Source organism: Anomaloglossus baeobatrachus, chromosome 12 (genome assembly GCF_048569485.1).
Source record: "Anomaloglossus baeobatrachus isolate aAnoBae1 chromosome 12, aAnoBae1.hap1, whole genome shotgun sequence".
Classification (NCBI taxonomy): Eukaryota; Metazoa; Chordata; class Amphibia; order Anura; family Aromobatidae; genus Anomaloglossus; species Anomaloglossus baeobatrachus.
The window spans coordinates 43,480,375-43,497,758 of record NC_134364.1 but is presented as its reverse complement, the minus strand read 5'-3'; the positions used below and the strand labels follow the sequence as shown (position 1 = coordinate 43,497,758).

Genomic DNA, 17,384 nt, shown 5'->3' with positions numbered 1-17,384 from the left:
TCGCAGCGTGTAAGTCACTGCATGTGCGTCTCAGAATGCAGCCGAAAAGCTGCGTTCTGAGACACATTGTTACTGCAGAATTAATGCATTCTGGATGCTTGCTCTGCCATGGGAAAAGCATCCAGAATGCACATTTTTGACAGTGCATCCCCACAGACATGCAGCAGAGCCGAGTGGGACCGCACTGTCAAAAAGAGCATGGCTGACTGCGAGACAGACGCGCGATCAGAATGAACTCTAATGAACTTCACCCGACTTCACTGTGATCGCGTGACTGTGCACCGCGGCTTGATTTGCGGTCACACGTGAAGGACTCGCCTGTCATCTCAAATCCCCCTGAGTAACTGCAGTGAGCCGCGCGATCAGCTGTGATTTCACTCAGGTTACACGCGGCCACAGCTGCAGTCCTCCACCTGAGAGCAGTGGCCGCGAGTAACCTCAGTGACAGCACAGCTGATTGCACGACTCACTTCAGTTGCTGCATGGAGCTCACAGGAGCGGTCGTGTTCTACTGCCGCTCCTGTCAGCTTCTAATGTTGCAGAGCTGAAAGCGTCGTGGGACCTTGCATGGATTACATTGGACCTGGAGGAGTTTTTGAGGGGTTAATAAAGTGGTGAAAGGGGGGGGGGGTTTCTTTTTTTTTTTTTTTTTTGGTCTTTCATTACAAATAAAAAATGTTTTGGATGTGTGTGTGTCCTATTTTCTTTAACTTACAGGTTAATCGTGGAAGGTATCTCGGGGAGACGCCTGCCATCGTTGACCTAGGACTTAGTGGCAGCTATGGGCTACTGCCATTAACTCTTTATTACTCTGTTTGCCACCGCACCAGGGCAATTCGGGATGAGCTGGGTAGAGTCCCAGGACTGTCGCATCTAATGGCTGCGGCAATTCCGGGTGGCTGCTGGCTGATATTATTAGGCTGGGGGGCTCCCCATAACGTAGAGATCCCCATCCTGAGAATACCAGCCTTCAGCCGTGTGGCTTTACCCTGGCTGGTATCCAAATTGGGGGGGACTGCATTTTTTTTTTTCTGTTTATTTTGTTTTGTTTTTAATTTTTTTTTTTTTTTTTTACTGCTCGATATAGACCCACTCACCGGTGGCTGTGATTGGTTGCAGTGAGACAGCTGTCACTCAGCGTTGAGGCGTGTCTGACTGCAACCAATTGTAGGCGCCGGTTGGCGGGGGAAGCGGGGAATACGAGATGGATTAATGAGTGGCCGGCATTTTCAAAAGAGGAAAAGCCGCCAGAGTTAGGGTATGTGCGCACGTTGCTTTTTACCTGCTTTTTACCTGCTTTTTGCTGCTTTTTCTTCTGCGCTGTTTAATGCCAAAATGGATGTGTTCTTCTATTCAAGCAAAGTCTATGGGAATTTGGGTTTCTTGTTCACACTATGTTGTTCAAAATGCTGTCTTTTTGTGGCAGAACTTTGGTCAAAAACTCAGCTTTTCAAAGAAGCAACATGTCAATTGTTTTTGCCATTTGGGTTTTGCACTGCAAAGCTGAGTTTTTGACCAAAGTTCTGCCACAAAAAGGCAGCATTTTGAACAACATAGTGGGAACAAGAAACCCAAATTCCCATAGACTTTGCTTGAATAGAAGAACACATCCATTTTGGCATTAAACAGCGCAGAAGAAAAAGCAGCAAAAAAGCAGGTAAAAAGCAGGTAAAAAGCAACGTGCGCACATACCCTTATAATAGAAAGGAAAGGCTAGGCACTGCAAGCTCAGGTGTGTACTCACGAGTCTGTGATTTTTTTTTATTTTTCCCCGTGGATCACGGATCTCCAGCCGATCCCCGTGGTGCTCTGCCAAAGTGCAGGAATCCAATATGAACTTCAGATGAGAAGGAATGGCGGCAACTCACTGGTGGATATTAACGTCAAATTTATTGCATAAACTGCAGCATTGTTACAGCATAACCGGGGAGGGGGAGTGCAGGGGCGCCGGACGACGGCCGTTTTGCACCGTAACAGGTCCTACCAGTGAGTTGCCGCCATTCCTTCTCATCTGAAGTTCATATTGGAAGGCGCCAGAGTGTGAACGCTGTGCAGCGCCGCATTGGTGAGTATGAGTGAGGGGGTGGGAGGGAGAGACTGACATGGACAGAGAGAGAGACCAAAAGACCTGCATTTATGTTAACTAAACATGCGGATTGCAACAAAAACGCACTGCTTAGCATTTTGGTAGCATTTTTCTACAACTTATTGATTTCAATGGGTGTAGAACGCTGCCAAAACGGACAAAAGAATTGACACGCTGCTTTTCTAAACGCAGAGATTTTGTCAAATTTTTGACAATCAAAACGCTGCATTTAAAAAAGCATTGTGCGCACGGATTTTGCATGATTCTCATAGACTTTGCTGGGGAAGCAGAACGCATGCAGTTTGACAATGTGACGCTGCAGAAACGCAAAAACAAAAAAACGCAGCATGCGCACAAGCCCTTAGGGCTTGTGTATATTGTGGACAGGTGCTGTCAAAGTAGAAATGACGCACGGATGACAATCGTCTGCGTTTTCTGGATTAAACACTTGGTTTTGGTCTTTCATACGCTTGTCCAACCACAGTGCTGCTCCACCAAAGTTACCATATAGTCCTGTCCTTAGTCCGGCCATATTGCGGCTGTCAGATGCTGGCAGGCTAGATATTGACAGTCTATAGTGCTGCCCCTGGCTAATAGGGGTTGAGTGTAATCTGCGGAAGATGGGAAGCAACACGAACAGGTTTCTGGGAAAAAACGTGCTAAACTGTCCTTCTTTTCACAGCTGTCACTTCGTACGAGGACCTCGGCCTGCTTGCATTTGGCTCCACAGGGAAGGTACAGTTATTTTTTGGCTAAATTTGTATTTTATGCTCCAAGCCTAAATCCAAGGGCCCTGTAGATTGATTCTTGTGTCCCTGAACAGACGTTCTAGGTATATTTCCAACCTGTGATTATATATTCCCCCCCCCCCCCCAAACCTTTTTGCATTTAACACCCCCTCCCACCCAACACACTTCTGCATTTGCCCCCACCACATATTCTGATTTCTCCTGATAATTAGTCTAATGCTGTTTCCTGTAAGTTCCGCAATAACCAGATGTAATTTGTGCACTGAGGACACAGGATCGTCGGAGGGGAAATAACCACAGGATTATATTTGCAGTTGCTGCCGTCAGTCTTTCATTTCATCCAGACGTAATTGCTCGTTCCTCTTATCGCCCATTATTTCTTGTTTTCTGCTTAGATCCTAGTGGCGAGCACAATCCTCATACAGAACGTCGGAGGTAAGAGCCGCTCGTGGAAGCACATTTCTAAAATGTAAATTAAAAGTCTGATCCGAGTGTTGCCCTTGTGAACAGGAAGATAAAACCCGCACTGGCAATTTTATTTTTCCTTTGTTATTAAGGCTGCGTTCACACTACATGTTGTTTTTTGTTTTTTTTTAATTTATTTATTTTAACATGCGTCCTGAACGTTTAATGCAAAAGCGGATCCAGTGCAAATGCATTTGCAATGGTCTCGCGTCAACATACGTGCGGTTTAGTCAGGATCCAGCGACGTGTAGTTTTTTTTTTTTTTTTTTTACCTTTTTCAAAAATTGGAGCTGCGTCCAAAATACTGCAAGTCGCTGGATCCTGACTAAACGGCACGCAAACACATGTGAACAGTAGTATGCTGATAAACAAAAATTTTGTTTGGTCAGAAACCAGCCTGGCGTGATCAGTCTCCCTTTTTTTTTTTTTTTTTTTTTTTTCCCCCCTTTTTTTTTCCTCTTTTTCCTCCGCTTTCTCCCTTTTTTCCTCTTTTGCCCCCAGCTGCATCTGAATTTCCAGTCTGTCATGTTCAGTTCCCCTCCCACCCGATCACATGACTCCAATGGCCGCCCATAAACTTCAAGTGACAGGATCCTGTAAAATAACACATGCGTTTCTCTTTGCAAAAACAGGATCCGATTTTGCAGCAAAAAAACATTCATGAGGCATGTTAAAGAAAACGTAGTGTGAAAGCAGCCTAACAAAATTGCAATCCAAAATGGTAAAATTACAGAGTTTAAAGGGATTGTCCGATTTCAGAAACTACAAAGTGGCCTCCATGTAGGACTCTTATCCGTTTCTAAAAGTGACCACAAGGAAAGTGTCTCTGGAGGAGCCGCACTGCCATTCGGTCCATATGCTGTGTAATACCTCATTTCTCCTGTGGAGGCAGTGCAGGGGAATGACGGCAGCTGAGCACTGGGCGCCCGGGCAGTGCCACCACCTATATTTTATAGGAAGATGCTACTGACAATAAAAGGGATTGATTGTGCAGAGCGGAGAAGCCCTTCAGGCTGCTTTGTCTCTTGTAGGGAGGAGGAAGTATCCATTTTTCACATGCTGCACTTCTTCTGATAGGTCTTCCTTTCTTAACAGCAGGTTGTCCCCTGTTGCCTCCCCTGGGTTATTTTTCCCAAGTCCTGTAGTAGACATAATTAAGCCGGACGTCATTAATCTGAGGTTGTTCCTCGGGGCAGATGTTACATAATGGACCCGAGGTCATATGGTCACTTGGACTAACAGACGCTCTTAACCATGCATTCACACGCCAATAGCTGCAAAATGGGAATGGTGGGGGGTGGACCTAATTTTTTTTTTTTTTTTTTTTTTTTTTGAAGCCCTTGCAGTGATGTTGCTTTAATAGTATTTGACTATGCAAGAAGCTAATTTACGATCATTTATCCATGGGACCCCCATTTATACCTAGAAGAGGGGGATCCTGTGTCCCTCATGTGAATGGAGCAGATATGACCACAACTGCATTCACCATCCGTGGTGCCATAGACTGGATCACAGTGATCAGGCATCCACATTACTACTTCATTTACATGGGGGCATAGAACCCCTGTTTTTGTTATCAGTGGAGGCCCCTGTGGATGATCCATTTATTATCTGTTTTGTAATATTCAGACGATGTTGCTAAAGAAGTTGGGTCTAAATCAATATAGAAACCACTGGAGTTCCCAGTGTCCAGCTCAGCAGTGATGCAAGTGTCAAAGATGAATGGCTTAATGAGTTATCATTGGTGATGAGTGGGCACTACCATGCTCGGGTGCTCAGTACTGGTAACTAGTGATGAGCGGGAACTACCATGCTCTGGTGCTCAGTACTGGTAACTAGTGATGAGCGGGCACTACCATGCTCGGGTGCTCAGTACTGGTAACTATTGATGAGCGGGCACTACCATGCTCGGGTGCTCAGTACTGGTAACTAGTGATGAGCGGGCACTACCATGCTCGGGTGCTCAGTACTGGTAACTAGTGATGAGCGGGCACTACCATGCTCGGGTGCTCAGTACTGGTAACTAGTGATGAGCGGGCACTACCATGCTCGGGTGCTCAGTACTGGTAACTAGTGATGAGCGGGCACTACCATGCTCGGGTGCTCAGTACTGGTAACTAGTGATGAGCGGGCACTACCATGCTCGGGTGCTCAGTACTGGTAACTAGTGATGAGCGGGCACTACCATGCTCGGGTGCTCAGTACTCGTAACTAGTGATGAGCGGGCACTACCATGCTCGGGTGCTCAGTACTTGTAACTAGTGATGAGCGAGCACTACCATGCTCGGGTGCTCAGTACTTGTAACTAGTGATGAGCGGGCACTACCATGCTCGGGTGCTCAGTACTTGTAACTAGTGATGAGCGGGCACTACCATGCTCGGGTGCTCAGTACTCGTAACTAGTGATGAGCGGGCACTACCATGCTCGGGTGCTCAGTACTTGTAACTAGTGATGAGCGAGCACTACCATGCTCGGGTGCTCAGTACTTGTAACTAGTGATGAGCGAGCACTACCATGCTCGGGTGCTCAGTACTCGTAACTAGTGATGAGCGGGCACTACCATGCTCGGGTGCTCAGTACTGGTAACTAGTGATGAGCGGGCACTACCATGCTCGGGTGCTCAGTACTGGTAACTAGTGATGAGCGGGCACTACCATGCTCGGGTGCTCAGTACTTGTAACTAGTGATGAGCGGGCACTACCATGCTCGGGTGCTCAGTACTTGTAACTAGTGATGAGCGAGCACTACCATGCTCGGGTGCTCAGTACTTGTAACTAGTGATGAGCGGGCACTACCATGCTCGGGTGCTCAGTACTGGTAACTAGTGATGAGCGGGCACTACCATGCTCGGGTGCTCAGTACTTGTAACTAGTGATGAGCGGGCACTACCATGCTCGGGTGCTCAGTACTTGTAACTAGTGATGAGCGGGCACTACCATGCTCGGGTGCTCAGTACTGGTAACTAGTGATGAGCGGGCACTACCATGCTCGGGTGCTCAGTACTGGTAACTAGTGATGAGCGGGCACTACCATGCTCGGGTGCTCAGTACTTGTAACTAGTGATGAGCGAGCACTACCATGCTCGGGTGCTCAGTACTTGTAACTAGTGATGAGCGGGCACTACCATGCTCGGGTGCTCAGTACTTGTAACTAGTGATGAGCGGGCACTACCATGCTTGGTATTCATAACCAGCAGTTAATGCTCGGATGTGCACAACTTGAGTAACATAGAAGGCAATGGGGGATGCTAGCTTTTTCCCAGGAATTCTCCAGAATAGTGCTCAAGTCCCCCATTGACTCTTATTTTAGGCAGATATTTTCCCTATCTGAGACCTGCCTCCCTCCATTGTGCGCGCCTCCTCTTGGATGACTGTGGCTATAAGTGCAGGTTCAGTAGACCGTGTAATACCATTTAGGAACATTTGTAACAAAAAGGAAGCCAAACACCTTTACAGCTGGCATTAGGTTCCTGGCTTATTTAGATGGAGACAGAAAAGGCAAATCTCCCAGACCGTGCGCTCCCATTAGTTCCGCTGTATAAACACATGTGCTGAGACTCCTTGTTTACAGCATTTCCTCAACACTATCCTCAAGAAACCTCCTTCCAGCCATGTAACGATTACATCCACTCAATGTTCCCCGATTTGTAAGTCACCACAATAGGAATCGCGTGCGTCCAGGAGATGCCTATCCCGGTAATGGTGAAGCCGGAGGTCTGATGTATATAGGTGGCCGGCAGCTGCGGGGCACAGCCCATCCGTCACTACACATGCATGGATTGTAGGATTCAGCTCCTAGTAACCGTATGGATGTGATGGGGGAGAGTTGCTCCCAAATACTCAGGGGTTACCATAATGTCTGGTAGCTAAGCATCTTTAGTGTCAGTCCCATGTAAACAGATGGTGGGTCTTGTCAACTTTCATTTAGGGAAGGGGTTGTCCAAAGAATGGTCATCCATGTCACCTTAGGGTCACAATTCAACATTATTTTACATACTAAAGGGATCTGTACTGATACTGAACTCGATTTATTTGGTGTCAAATGGCCCATGTGAACCGGCTGATCTCATCAGGACTGTGACAATGGATATGGTGGGCTACCAACTCTCCACCGGGGCAAAAAGAACAGGAGGGTTGCATTCTTTGACTACTACCGGCAGATAAGTCTTGTGAGGAATACTCTGCTCCTCCGAGAACGCCTTCTGCCAGGCCGAACCTTCACCTGTACAGGGGCATCAGAACAGAGGGCTGTCCTCCGGCTGTTATCTCAGGTATATGGGAGCGTATTTGGGCACAGCATTTTTTCCATGGAATGGACAATCGCAGCTAATTGCTGCTGTTTCAATGAACTACATCAGTTGACACAAAACAGATGAGATTTATGTGTAAAACCACTTGGGTCACAGCTGCTCCATCCGAGTTTATCCACAGGATACATTCACATGGGGCAGATTTGCAACAAATTCAGTGACTAAAGCCCGCTTTACACGCTACAATATATCTTACGATGTGTCGGCGGGGTCACGTCGTAAGTGACGCACATCCGGCATTGTAAGTTACATTGTAGCGTGTGACAGGTACGTGCGATTGCGATTGAATGTTAAAACGTTCATCACACGCATGTTGTTCAATTGTTAAAAATTGAACGTGAGGTTGTTCAGTGTTCCTGAGGTAGCACACATCGCTCCGTGTGACACCCCGGGAACGATGAACATCTCCTTACCTGCGTCCCACGGCTCCCGCCAGCAATGCGGAAGGAAGGAGGTGGGCGGGATGTTTACGTCCTGCTCAGCTCCGCCCCTCCGCTTCTATTGGCCGGCTGCCGCGTGACGTCGCTGTGACGCCAAACGTCCCTCCCACTCCAGGAAGTGGACATTCGCCTCCCACATCGAGGTCGTATGGACGGGTAAGAACGTGTGACTGGGTTAATCGTTTGTGCGACACGTTCAACAAATTGACCGTGCCGCACATACGATGGGGGCGGGTCACATCGCATACGATATCGTATGCTTAATCATAACATGTTAATATCTCATACATTTTACAATCTTAAACTCTGGGTGAAATCTGCATGTAACACGAGTGCAGCAATGGAAAATGTGTGCGTGTGGCTATACTCGTGCTCCGGTCACAGCTCAAGCTGCAGTCACAAATCCACTGAATATGTGTATTGTCCGGTGTTTGGGTCTGTACAGTATAATCTGTGTGTTGTACAGCAGTTCACAAATACGTCCTAAAGTGACAACCTATGGATGAGAGCGGCGCTATTCCTGGATAAGCTGTAGCAGGACCCCTGCACTCGCTGACCATTCTCCCTTCATTTCTGGAATCCTTTTTTTGTTTATCGCTGTTGTCTCCCAATCGCGGCCCCTTTTTGTTTCGGGCACGTTCACACATAGTGATTGGGTTAATGATTGCTCCACAATCGCTCAGTAAATATCAATCTTCGGCACATTAAGCACCCCGCTTATCCTGAATTTTAGACTATTACATAATTGGATGTTGAAACTTCCATGAATCGTCTGATCTTCCTCTGCGCTGCTTACAACATAAGCGTGAATATAAAAATGTGGCTTTCAGCAGGTGAGGATTATATGTCCCCGCTCCGTTTATTTTGATTGCTATTTCTTAATGACTGATATACAGCCTGCACGCGGCGGGCACTGGTGCCGCCAAGGTTTAAAATAGCCAAAACGTCAGCGCGAGGCTGTATCCTCCATGTCACCGCGGAAACTGCTGGGTTAGCGCATATTGTCTGTCTTTGATTCGACGCTTCATTATGGCTACGCTTGCTGTTAACCCTATAGAAGCACTGCTCCTAGTAATCATTGCTGGACATAAACCCAACACTTTTTTTTTCCTTTTATTTTTCCCAAAAAAATTCCTTATGGCGTTTGAAGACTCATCTGCTTCCAAAAGAACAGGGTTAATCATCCCTCCTCACAAAATCCCTGACACCTAATTAACACCTTACTTGCTAAATTTGTTAAAAAAATGTTGCAGACCCTTTTCTGTAGGAAACCAGATCCTCTCGGCTTACACAGTCTCCCTGTGTTGACCTCTACAGTCTAGTGTTGGGTGTATGGGGCTTTTTAACTAGATAAGTCATTACTGTTGGAAAGTGATTATTTTTTTTTTTTTTCCAACACTGTTGCAAAAAAACAAAAACTGATGTGTGAAAAAGGCATAATAAGGTTTATATACACAAAAACTTGTGCCGGCAATCTAGAGGTAACTGCACCAAATTAAGCACATTTGCCTGAAAAAAAAACGAGACTCGGCTCCACTGGTCCTTGGTAATGTCTGTACACTTAGCTACCGTCTAAAATCAGGCCCAGGAAATTTGATGCCATCAGCACCAGTGCCTGGAGCGGCGGAGGCGCGCACTGGTGCCTGGAGTAGCGGTCCCGCGGAGGCGCGCACCGGTGCCTGGAGCGGCGGAGGCGCGCACCGGTGCCTGGAGCGGCGGAGGCACGCACCGGTGCCTGGAGTAGCGGTCCCGCGGAGGCGCGCACCGGTGCCTGGAGTAGCGGTCCCGCGGAGGCGCCTCAATGCTGGCGGCTGAGTTCACAGAAATCAGTGGAGGCCTAACAACCGCATCAAAGAAGAGAAATATGCTTTATACTTTAGAGAAAGCTGCAACGAAAAAAAAAAATCTTTAAAATGTATTTTCTTTTAATTTTGGATTGACAGATTTTACTGGAGATCCTCAGATAAGAACTTAAAAGAAATCTGTCACCAGGTTTTTGCGCCCTTGACAAGGCAGGCAGCCCTGAATTCTTGCAGAATGCTGTCTGTAGCTTACATAGCAAAAACCTGCTGACAGATTCCCTTTTAAAGAGAATTTGTCCCAAGGTTTTTTTTTCCCCCCTAATCTGAGAGCAGCATAATGTAGGGGCAGAGATCCAGTGATGTGTCACTTACGGAAATACTTAGTGTAGTTTTGATAAAATCAATGTTTAGTCAGCAGTGATTATCATTACGGGACTACTTTTCGTGCTGCAGGTAGTCCAGCACATTCATGAGCTCTGTATAACTGCTAGATCTGCAGCAGAGAAAACATTGATTTTATCAAAATGACAGCAAACAGCTCAGTAAGTGACACATCGCTGGAATCAGGGTCATTATGCTGCTCTCAGATGGGGTGGGAGGGACAAAAACCTGGTGACATATTCCCTTTAAAGGGAATCTGGCAGCAGATTTTTGCTATGTAAGCTAAAGAATGCATACTGCAATGGTTAACGCAGAAAATTCAGGGCTGCCTGTCTTGTCAAGATCTGATCTGTTATTTTCTATGTTTTCTTAAGCAGCAGAACCTTTTTATCATTACAGGCGACTACAATGTCAGGCACACTGTAGTCCGGCATGCCCCGTCCTCTGACACCTCACTGTCAATGTACAATCTCTATAGAGAGCCTGGTGTGGGCGAGGGCAGTTCTCTCAGCTCTGCTGCATTGCTAAAGCTAAACATTCTGAGTGTGACAGAACGGCTGCACCCAGTAATCTAAGTGATACATCGTTAGATTCAGGATCTCTTTTCCTGCATCATGCTGCTCTCAGATAAGATAGCAAAAACCTGCTGATGGATTCCCTTTAATAGGGACAAAATTGCAAACATTCAGGTATCAAGTAGATATCTTGAAATCGGAGAAAAATTACAGCATAAAGCACATTAAAGAGTTTGCTGAACTTTTTATTGAACTACAGTTAAGAAAATTAGAGAGCCCCTATGTATGGTACATCATTTACAATGTAAAATTTGGGGCCTCTTGGGAATGGTTGGGAGAGGCCCTGCCCTTTTGCATTATCCTCCTGGAAAAATCAGACCAAAGACTTTTGTCATTTAAATGCATGTATTTTGGGGCTACAAAAATTTTTTAGTAATTATTAAAAGTGTGCCTGCTCTATTCTTTTGCGCTGCACTGTCTTGCTAGCTGCGTAATGAGTTAACTGAGGATCCATCAGTGAGATCACTATGACAGTCTGATGGGGGGTTTGTAACACTTATCTTCTCAGCTTATTTATGACCACAGACCACATCAGCGTTGAATGTGCAGGGAATCAGACAGGCTCTAAGGCAGGGTTCCCCAACTCCAGTCCTCGAGGGCCGCCAACAGTGCATGTTTTCAGGATTTCCTTAGCATTGCATGGGTGTTGGAATCATCAACTGTGCAGGTGATTAAATTATCACCTGTGCAATACTAAGGAAATCCTGAAAACCTGCACTGTTGGCGGCCCTTGAGGACTGGAATTGGGGACCCCTGCTCTAAGGCTATGGGCGCACTAGAAATGGACTTTTTCTTAAGAGAAAGTCGGACCCTCTGAAAGAATCCCGCACCCGCGGATTTACCGTGGATTTTGCGCCAAGTTGGTCCCTGCAGTTTTTACCATATATCTATGGCAAAAACGGAAAAGAAGTGACCTGCTCATTAATACCCGCGGATTTTCCGCTGTGGTATAAAATAACGCAGTGTGCGCACAGCATTTTTTGAAACCCATAGGATTTGCTGAGGAATGACTGCAGCAGTGTTACACATTTTCTGCAGCAAATCCGTGGGTAAATCCGCAGCGTGTGCACAGGGCCTAAAAGTTAAAATGGTGCAACATTTCTAATGAGACCCAATTGCAAAAACATAGTGCATGGGTTTCAGGCTAAAAACTATTTAAAAGGCAAGAACGATGCAGCGCTGCACCTCCCGCCCTGGGATCTCGTATAATTATCTAACACACCGGTATTAATTTGCCGTTCAGTAGGGAAGGACAAATATTGACGTGGGATCGGTCGCTATGAGTTACTGCTATTGCACACTTTTGAACTTCTGATAGTAAATCACTCCCTACTGTCACAGCTCTGGATAGCTGGAGTCAGGCTGAGGAAACCCGATGCTCTACATTGGAAATGCGCTTGATTGTGTGATGAAAGAGCGGTGAGGATGGAAACCTCGTCAGCCGCCTAATTAGATCAGCGCCTGTGCCGGAGATGTGGTGCCACACTGCCACCTGCTGGCCACAGATGAGCATGCATCACCTCACTCAATGGGCAAAAACGATAATATAATATTTATTCATGTATATAGCATTGTTAATTCCACAGCGCTTTACATACAGTGGCAACACTGTCCCCATTGGGGCTCACAATCTAGGTTCCCTATGAGTATATTTTTTTTGTAGTGTGGGAGGAAACCGGAGACCCGGGAGGAAACGCACACAAACACGGGGAGAACATACAAACTCCTTGCTGATGGTGTCCTTGGTGGGAATTGAACCCAGGACCCCAGTGATGCAAGACTGCAGTGCTAACCACTGAGCCACCGTGCTGCCCAAGTATTTTGTGTAACAGCCAAAAAGTGGTATTGTAACAGTAATCGGACCTCCTCCTCACAATCTATGCTCAGAAAACCCCTTGAATATAGAAGGAAGCAATCCTATACATTTTATTTTTCTTGTAAGGGGCACTCCTATATTTAAAGGGGTATTCCAATCTTATAATTGTATGACTCCTCTTACACTGACAGACGCACCGGAGCACAATCTGGCTCAGACATGTAGTATATTGCACATGGGACGTCTATAAATCGGGGCAGGGGAGAATTCGACACATTCTGTCCTCACCTGATTCGCCCTACAAATGTTTATTATAGAAATGAAAGAATCCCAAAGCTGCAGGATAAACAGGCGACTTCCTCCCATAGTGCATCTGTTTGTTTAGTGATGGCTAATTAATCCTTTAAGTAGCTGACCGCCTTCCTCCAAGTGCTGAAAGTCCGATTGTCCTCCTAATTCAGTGCAAACACTCCACATTGTCTCCGGTGCAGGCCACAATGGGCAATATTCCCAATATTGTGTCAACCCCTCTGAGATGGGAGTACAGGGGCGCAATGTGATTCAAGGACCAAATCATTCCAATTGCCAAGCTTGGTGCTTGACTTGGCTCAAAATCAGACATGTCCCTTTTTGTTTCTTCTGGAGCCACTTTTTCCCATATGACCTATGGTAAAATCTGTTTTTGTCAAAGCAAGATGGACTGCCAGCTCATTAAGAGATCAGGTTACACAAAATCTATGGTAGGAGGGAAAGAGATCATGTAGATCCTAGCCAGCGTATCCCAGAGCTGGAGTCACAGCCACACAGCTCAGTACTAATGTCCGCCATGCCTCAGCTGCTGTTGTCTCTTGAGCCAGCAAAGTAATATAGAGGAGGAATCGAGATGGAAGAAAGGGTTAATCCAGAGAAAGATCACTGAAGATTGATGGGGATTAAAACCTCTGATTTTTTTGTTCTGTGTGTTTCAGAGCTGTATAGCCCCTTCTTCAGGAACAAAATTAATAATTTACTGTGTTCAGTGTATAGGAGCTACAGTTAGGTCCAGAAATATTTGGACAGTGACACAATTTTCGCGAGTTGGGCTCTGCATGCCACCACATTGGATTTGAAATGAAACCTCTACAACAGAATTCAAGTGCAGATTGTAACGTTTAATTTGAAGGTTTGAACAAAAATATCTGATAGAAATTGTAGGAATTGTACACATTTCTTTACAAACACTCCACATTTTAGGAGGTCAAAAGTAATTGGACAAATAAACCAAACCCAAACAAAAATATTTTTATTTTCAATATTTGGTTGCGAATCCTTTTGGAGGCAATCACTGCCTTAAGTCTGGAACCCATAGACATCACCAAACGCTGGGTTTCCTCCTTCTTAATGCTTTGCCAGGCCTTTACAGCCGCAGCCTTCAGGTCTTGCTTGTTTGTGGGTCTTTCCGTCTTAAGTCTGGATTTGAGCAATTGAAATGCATGCTCAATTGGGTTAAGATCTGGTGATTGACTTGGCCATTGCAGAATGTTCCACTTTTTTGCACTCATGAACTCCTGGGTAGCTTTGGCTGTATGCTTGGGGTCATTGTCCATCTGTACTATGAAGCGCCGTCCGATCAACTTTGCGGCATTTGGCTGAATCTGGGCTGAAAGTATATCCCGGTACACTTCAGAATTCATCCGGCTACTCTTGTCTGCTGTTATGTCATCAATAAACACAAGTGACCCAGTGCCATTGAAAGCCATGCATTCCATTGCCATCACGTTGCCTACACCATGTTTTACAGAGGATGTGGTGTGCCTTGGATCATGTGCCGTTCCCTTTCTTCTCCAAACTTTTTTCTTCCCATCATTCTGGTACAGGTTGATCTTTGTCTCATCTGTCCATAGAATACTTTTCCAGAACTGAGCTGGCTTCATGAGGTGTTTTTCAGCAAATTTAACTCTGGCCTGTCTATTTTTGGAATTGATGAATGGTTTGCATCTAGATGTGAACCCTTTGTATTTACTTTCATGGAGTCTTCTCTTTACTGTTGACTTAGAGACAGATACACCTACTTCACTGAGAGTGTTCTGGACTTCAGTTGATGTTGTGAATGGGTTCTTCTTCACCAAAGAAAGTATGCGGCGATCATCCACCACTGTTGTCATCCGTGGACGCCCAGGCCTTTTTGAGTTCCCAAGCTCACCAGTCAATTCCTTTTTTCTCAGAATGTACCCGACTGTTGATTTTGCTACTCCAAGCATGTCTGCTATCTCTCTGATGGATTTTTTCTTTTTATTCAGCCTCAGGATGTTCTGCTTCACCTCAATTGAGAGTTCCTTAGACCGCATGTTGTCTGGCCACAGCAACAGCTTCCAAATGCAAAACCACACACCTGTAATCAACCCCAGACCTTTTAACTACTTCATTGATTACAGGTTAACGAGGGAGACGCCTTCAGAGTTAATTGCAGCCCTTAGAGTGCCTTGTCCAATTACTTTTGGTCCCTTGAAAAAGAGGAGGCTATGCATTACAGAGCTATGATTCCTAAACCCTTTCTCCGATTTGGATGTGAAAACTCTCATATTGCAGCTGGGAGTGTGCACTTTCAGCCCATATTATATATATAATTGTATTTCTGAACATGTTTTTGTAAACAGCTAAAATAACAAAACTTGTGTCACTGTCCAAATATTTCTGGACCTAACTGTGTGTGTGTGTGTATATATATATAATTATAAAAAAAATGTTAAGAAACTTGCGCCTCTCGCTGGAAATTGAATGGGACCTTTTAATTTAGTATCTTTAAACTGATTATTCTATGGGGAAAAGATCGGAACGTCCGAGATGGACATGACAATAAAGTTGAAGATGGCGCAAGATTAGTCTTGTGGAACGAGGGGCCCTTACTTGACAATGCCAAATCCCACAAATATATTATTGGATTGTGACATAACTCCAGTGAAGCTTCCCCGCCGGTCGCAGACTTCATGGTTTCTCCATGTAGTGTTTTATACTAAAGTCCTACTGGAAAGATGTAAAAGGTCCCCGGGAGTGGAGCACCCTGGCCCTGAAGGGGTTAATCCGGCTCGTAATCGCCTGTAACACGATATTACTTACTTTAGCTGACCTGCTGTTCTGCTCCTCTGACTGGAGAGGTGAGGACGCTGGCGGAGGCTGTGCGCAGGGCTGCAGGCGGCAGCTGTACTCCGCAGGCCACATATGGCAGTGGGATATTTCCAAGTGTGAGAGATTCTCCATAATTCAGGAATATCTCAGTTTTTCCACTGACCCGGGACCTGCTTTTACTTGACCTTCCAGTAGGTATCGGGCACTTAACATTCACATCAGTGACATTTCACATGAAATAACATTCTCGGGTTTCTCCCCTTCCCTTTTACTTCTAATGAATATTGCTTCTGTGAAAATATCATTAAAATGCTCTGACCTAAGTGTAAAGTATAAAGGATTGTATTGTGCAGCTCCTGGGAGCGAATGGTAAAATGTGAGTAAAAATGTGTATAGTGTATAGACACCATTACATCAGCTGCTGCCACTGATGTCCCGATCTGCAAATCTGCTCATTTCAAGGAGGAGTTCTTCTTTTTTTTTTTTTTTTTTTTTTTAATATATCATAATTGGTAATGACCAAGCACTACCATGCTCGGGTGCTCAGTACTCGTAACTAGTGATGAGCGGGCACTACCATGCTCGGGTGCTCAGTACTCGTAACTAATGATGAGCGGGCACTACCATGCTCGGGTGCTCAGTACTTGTAACTAGTGATGAGCGGGCACTACCATGCTCGGGTGCTCAGTACTCGTAACTAGTGATGAGCGGGCACTACCATGCTCGGGTGCTCAGTACTGGTAACTAGTGATGAGCGGGCACTACCATGCTCGGGTGCTCAGTACTCGTAACTAGTGATGAGCGGGCACTACCATGCTCGGGTGCTCAGTACTGGTAACTAGTGATGAGCGGGCACTACCATGCTCGGGTGCTCAGTACTCGTAACTAGTGATGAGCGGGCACTACCATGCTCGGGTGCTTGGTACTCGTAACTAGTGATGAGCAGGCACTACCATGCTCGGGTGCTCTGTACTTGTAACTAGTGATGAGCAGGCACTACCATGCTCGGGTGCTTGGTACTCGTAACTAGTGATGAGCGGGCACTACCATGCTCGGGTGCTCAGTACTCGTAACTAGTGATGAGCAGGCACTACCATGCTCGGGTGCTCTGTACTTGTAACTAGTGATGAGCGGGCACTACCATGCTCGGGTGCTCTGTACTTGTAACTAGTGATGAGCGGGCACTACCATGCTCAGGTGCTCGGTACTGGTAACTAGTGATGAGCGGGCACTACCATGCTCGGGTGCTCAGTACTTGTAACTAGTGATGAGCGGGCACTACCATGCTCGGGTGCTCAGTACTTGTAACTAGTGATGAGCGGGCACTACCATGCTCGGGTGCTCAGTACTCGTAACTAGTGATGAGCAGGCACTACCATGCTGGGGTGCTCAGTACTTGTAACCAGCAGTCAGACGGGCGTGACTCATGTACCTAGTATAATGGAAGTCAATGGGAAGATTTCCTGGAAAGATGCTCTAGTCCCGCATTGACTTCCATTATACTTGGTACTCTAGCATCCGACTTCTGGATAGGAGTACTGCGCATGGTAGTGCTCACTAATCCTAATCAGTGGCGTAATTTGAAGCTCATGGGCCGCATTGTAAAAGCTCCAATGTGACCCCAATTATTGCAAGGCTTTAATAGTTTTGGTCTT

General features: G+C 46.0%; 2 protein-coding genes across 3 annotated transcripts in view; one reads left to right on the top strand and one right to left on the bottom strand.

Moving 5' to 3' along the window:
- Positions 1-17,384, bottom strand: part of TRMT5 (tRNA methyltransferase 5) — a 68,996-nt gene that overhangs the window by 20,788 nt on the left and 30,824 nt on the right. The window lies entirely within an intron of this gene.
- Positions 1-17,384, top strand: part of SLC38A6 (solute carrier family 38 member 6) — a 54,109-nt gene that overhangs the window by 6,512 nt on the left and 30,213 nt on the right. For both annotated transcript variants that reach the window (XM_075330507.1, XM_075330506.1), the window contains exons 4-5: positions 2,769-2,821; positions 3,231-3,270. In XM_075330507.1, coding sequence (XP_075186622.1) covers positions 2,769-2,821; positions 3,231-3,270 — 93 coding nt within the window. The remainder of the gene's footprint in view (positions 1-2,768; positions 2,822-3,230; positions 3,271-17,384) is intronic.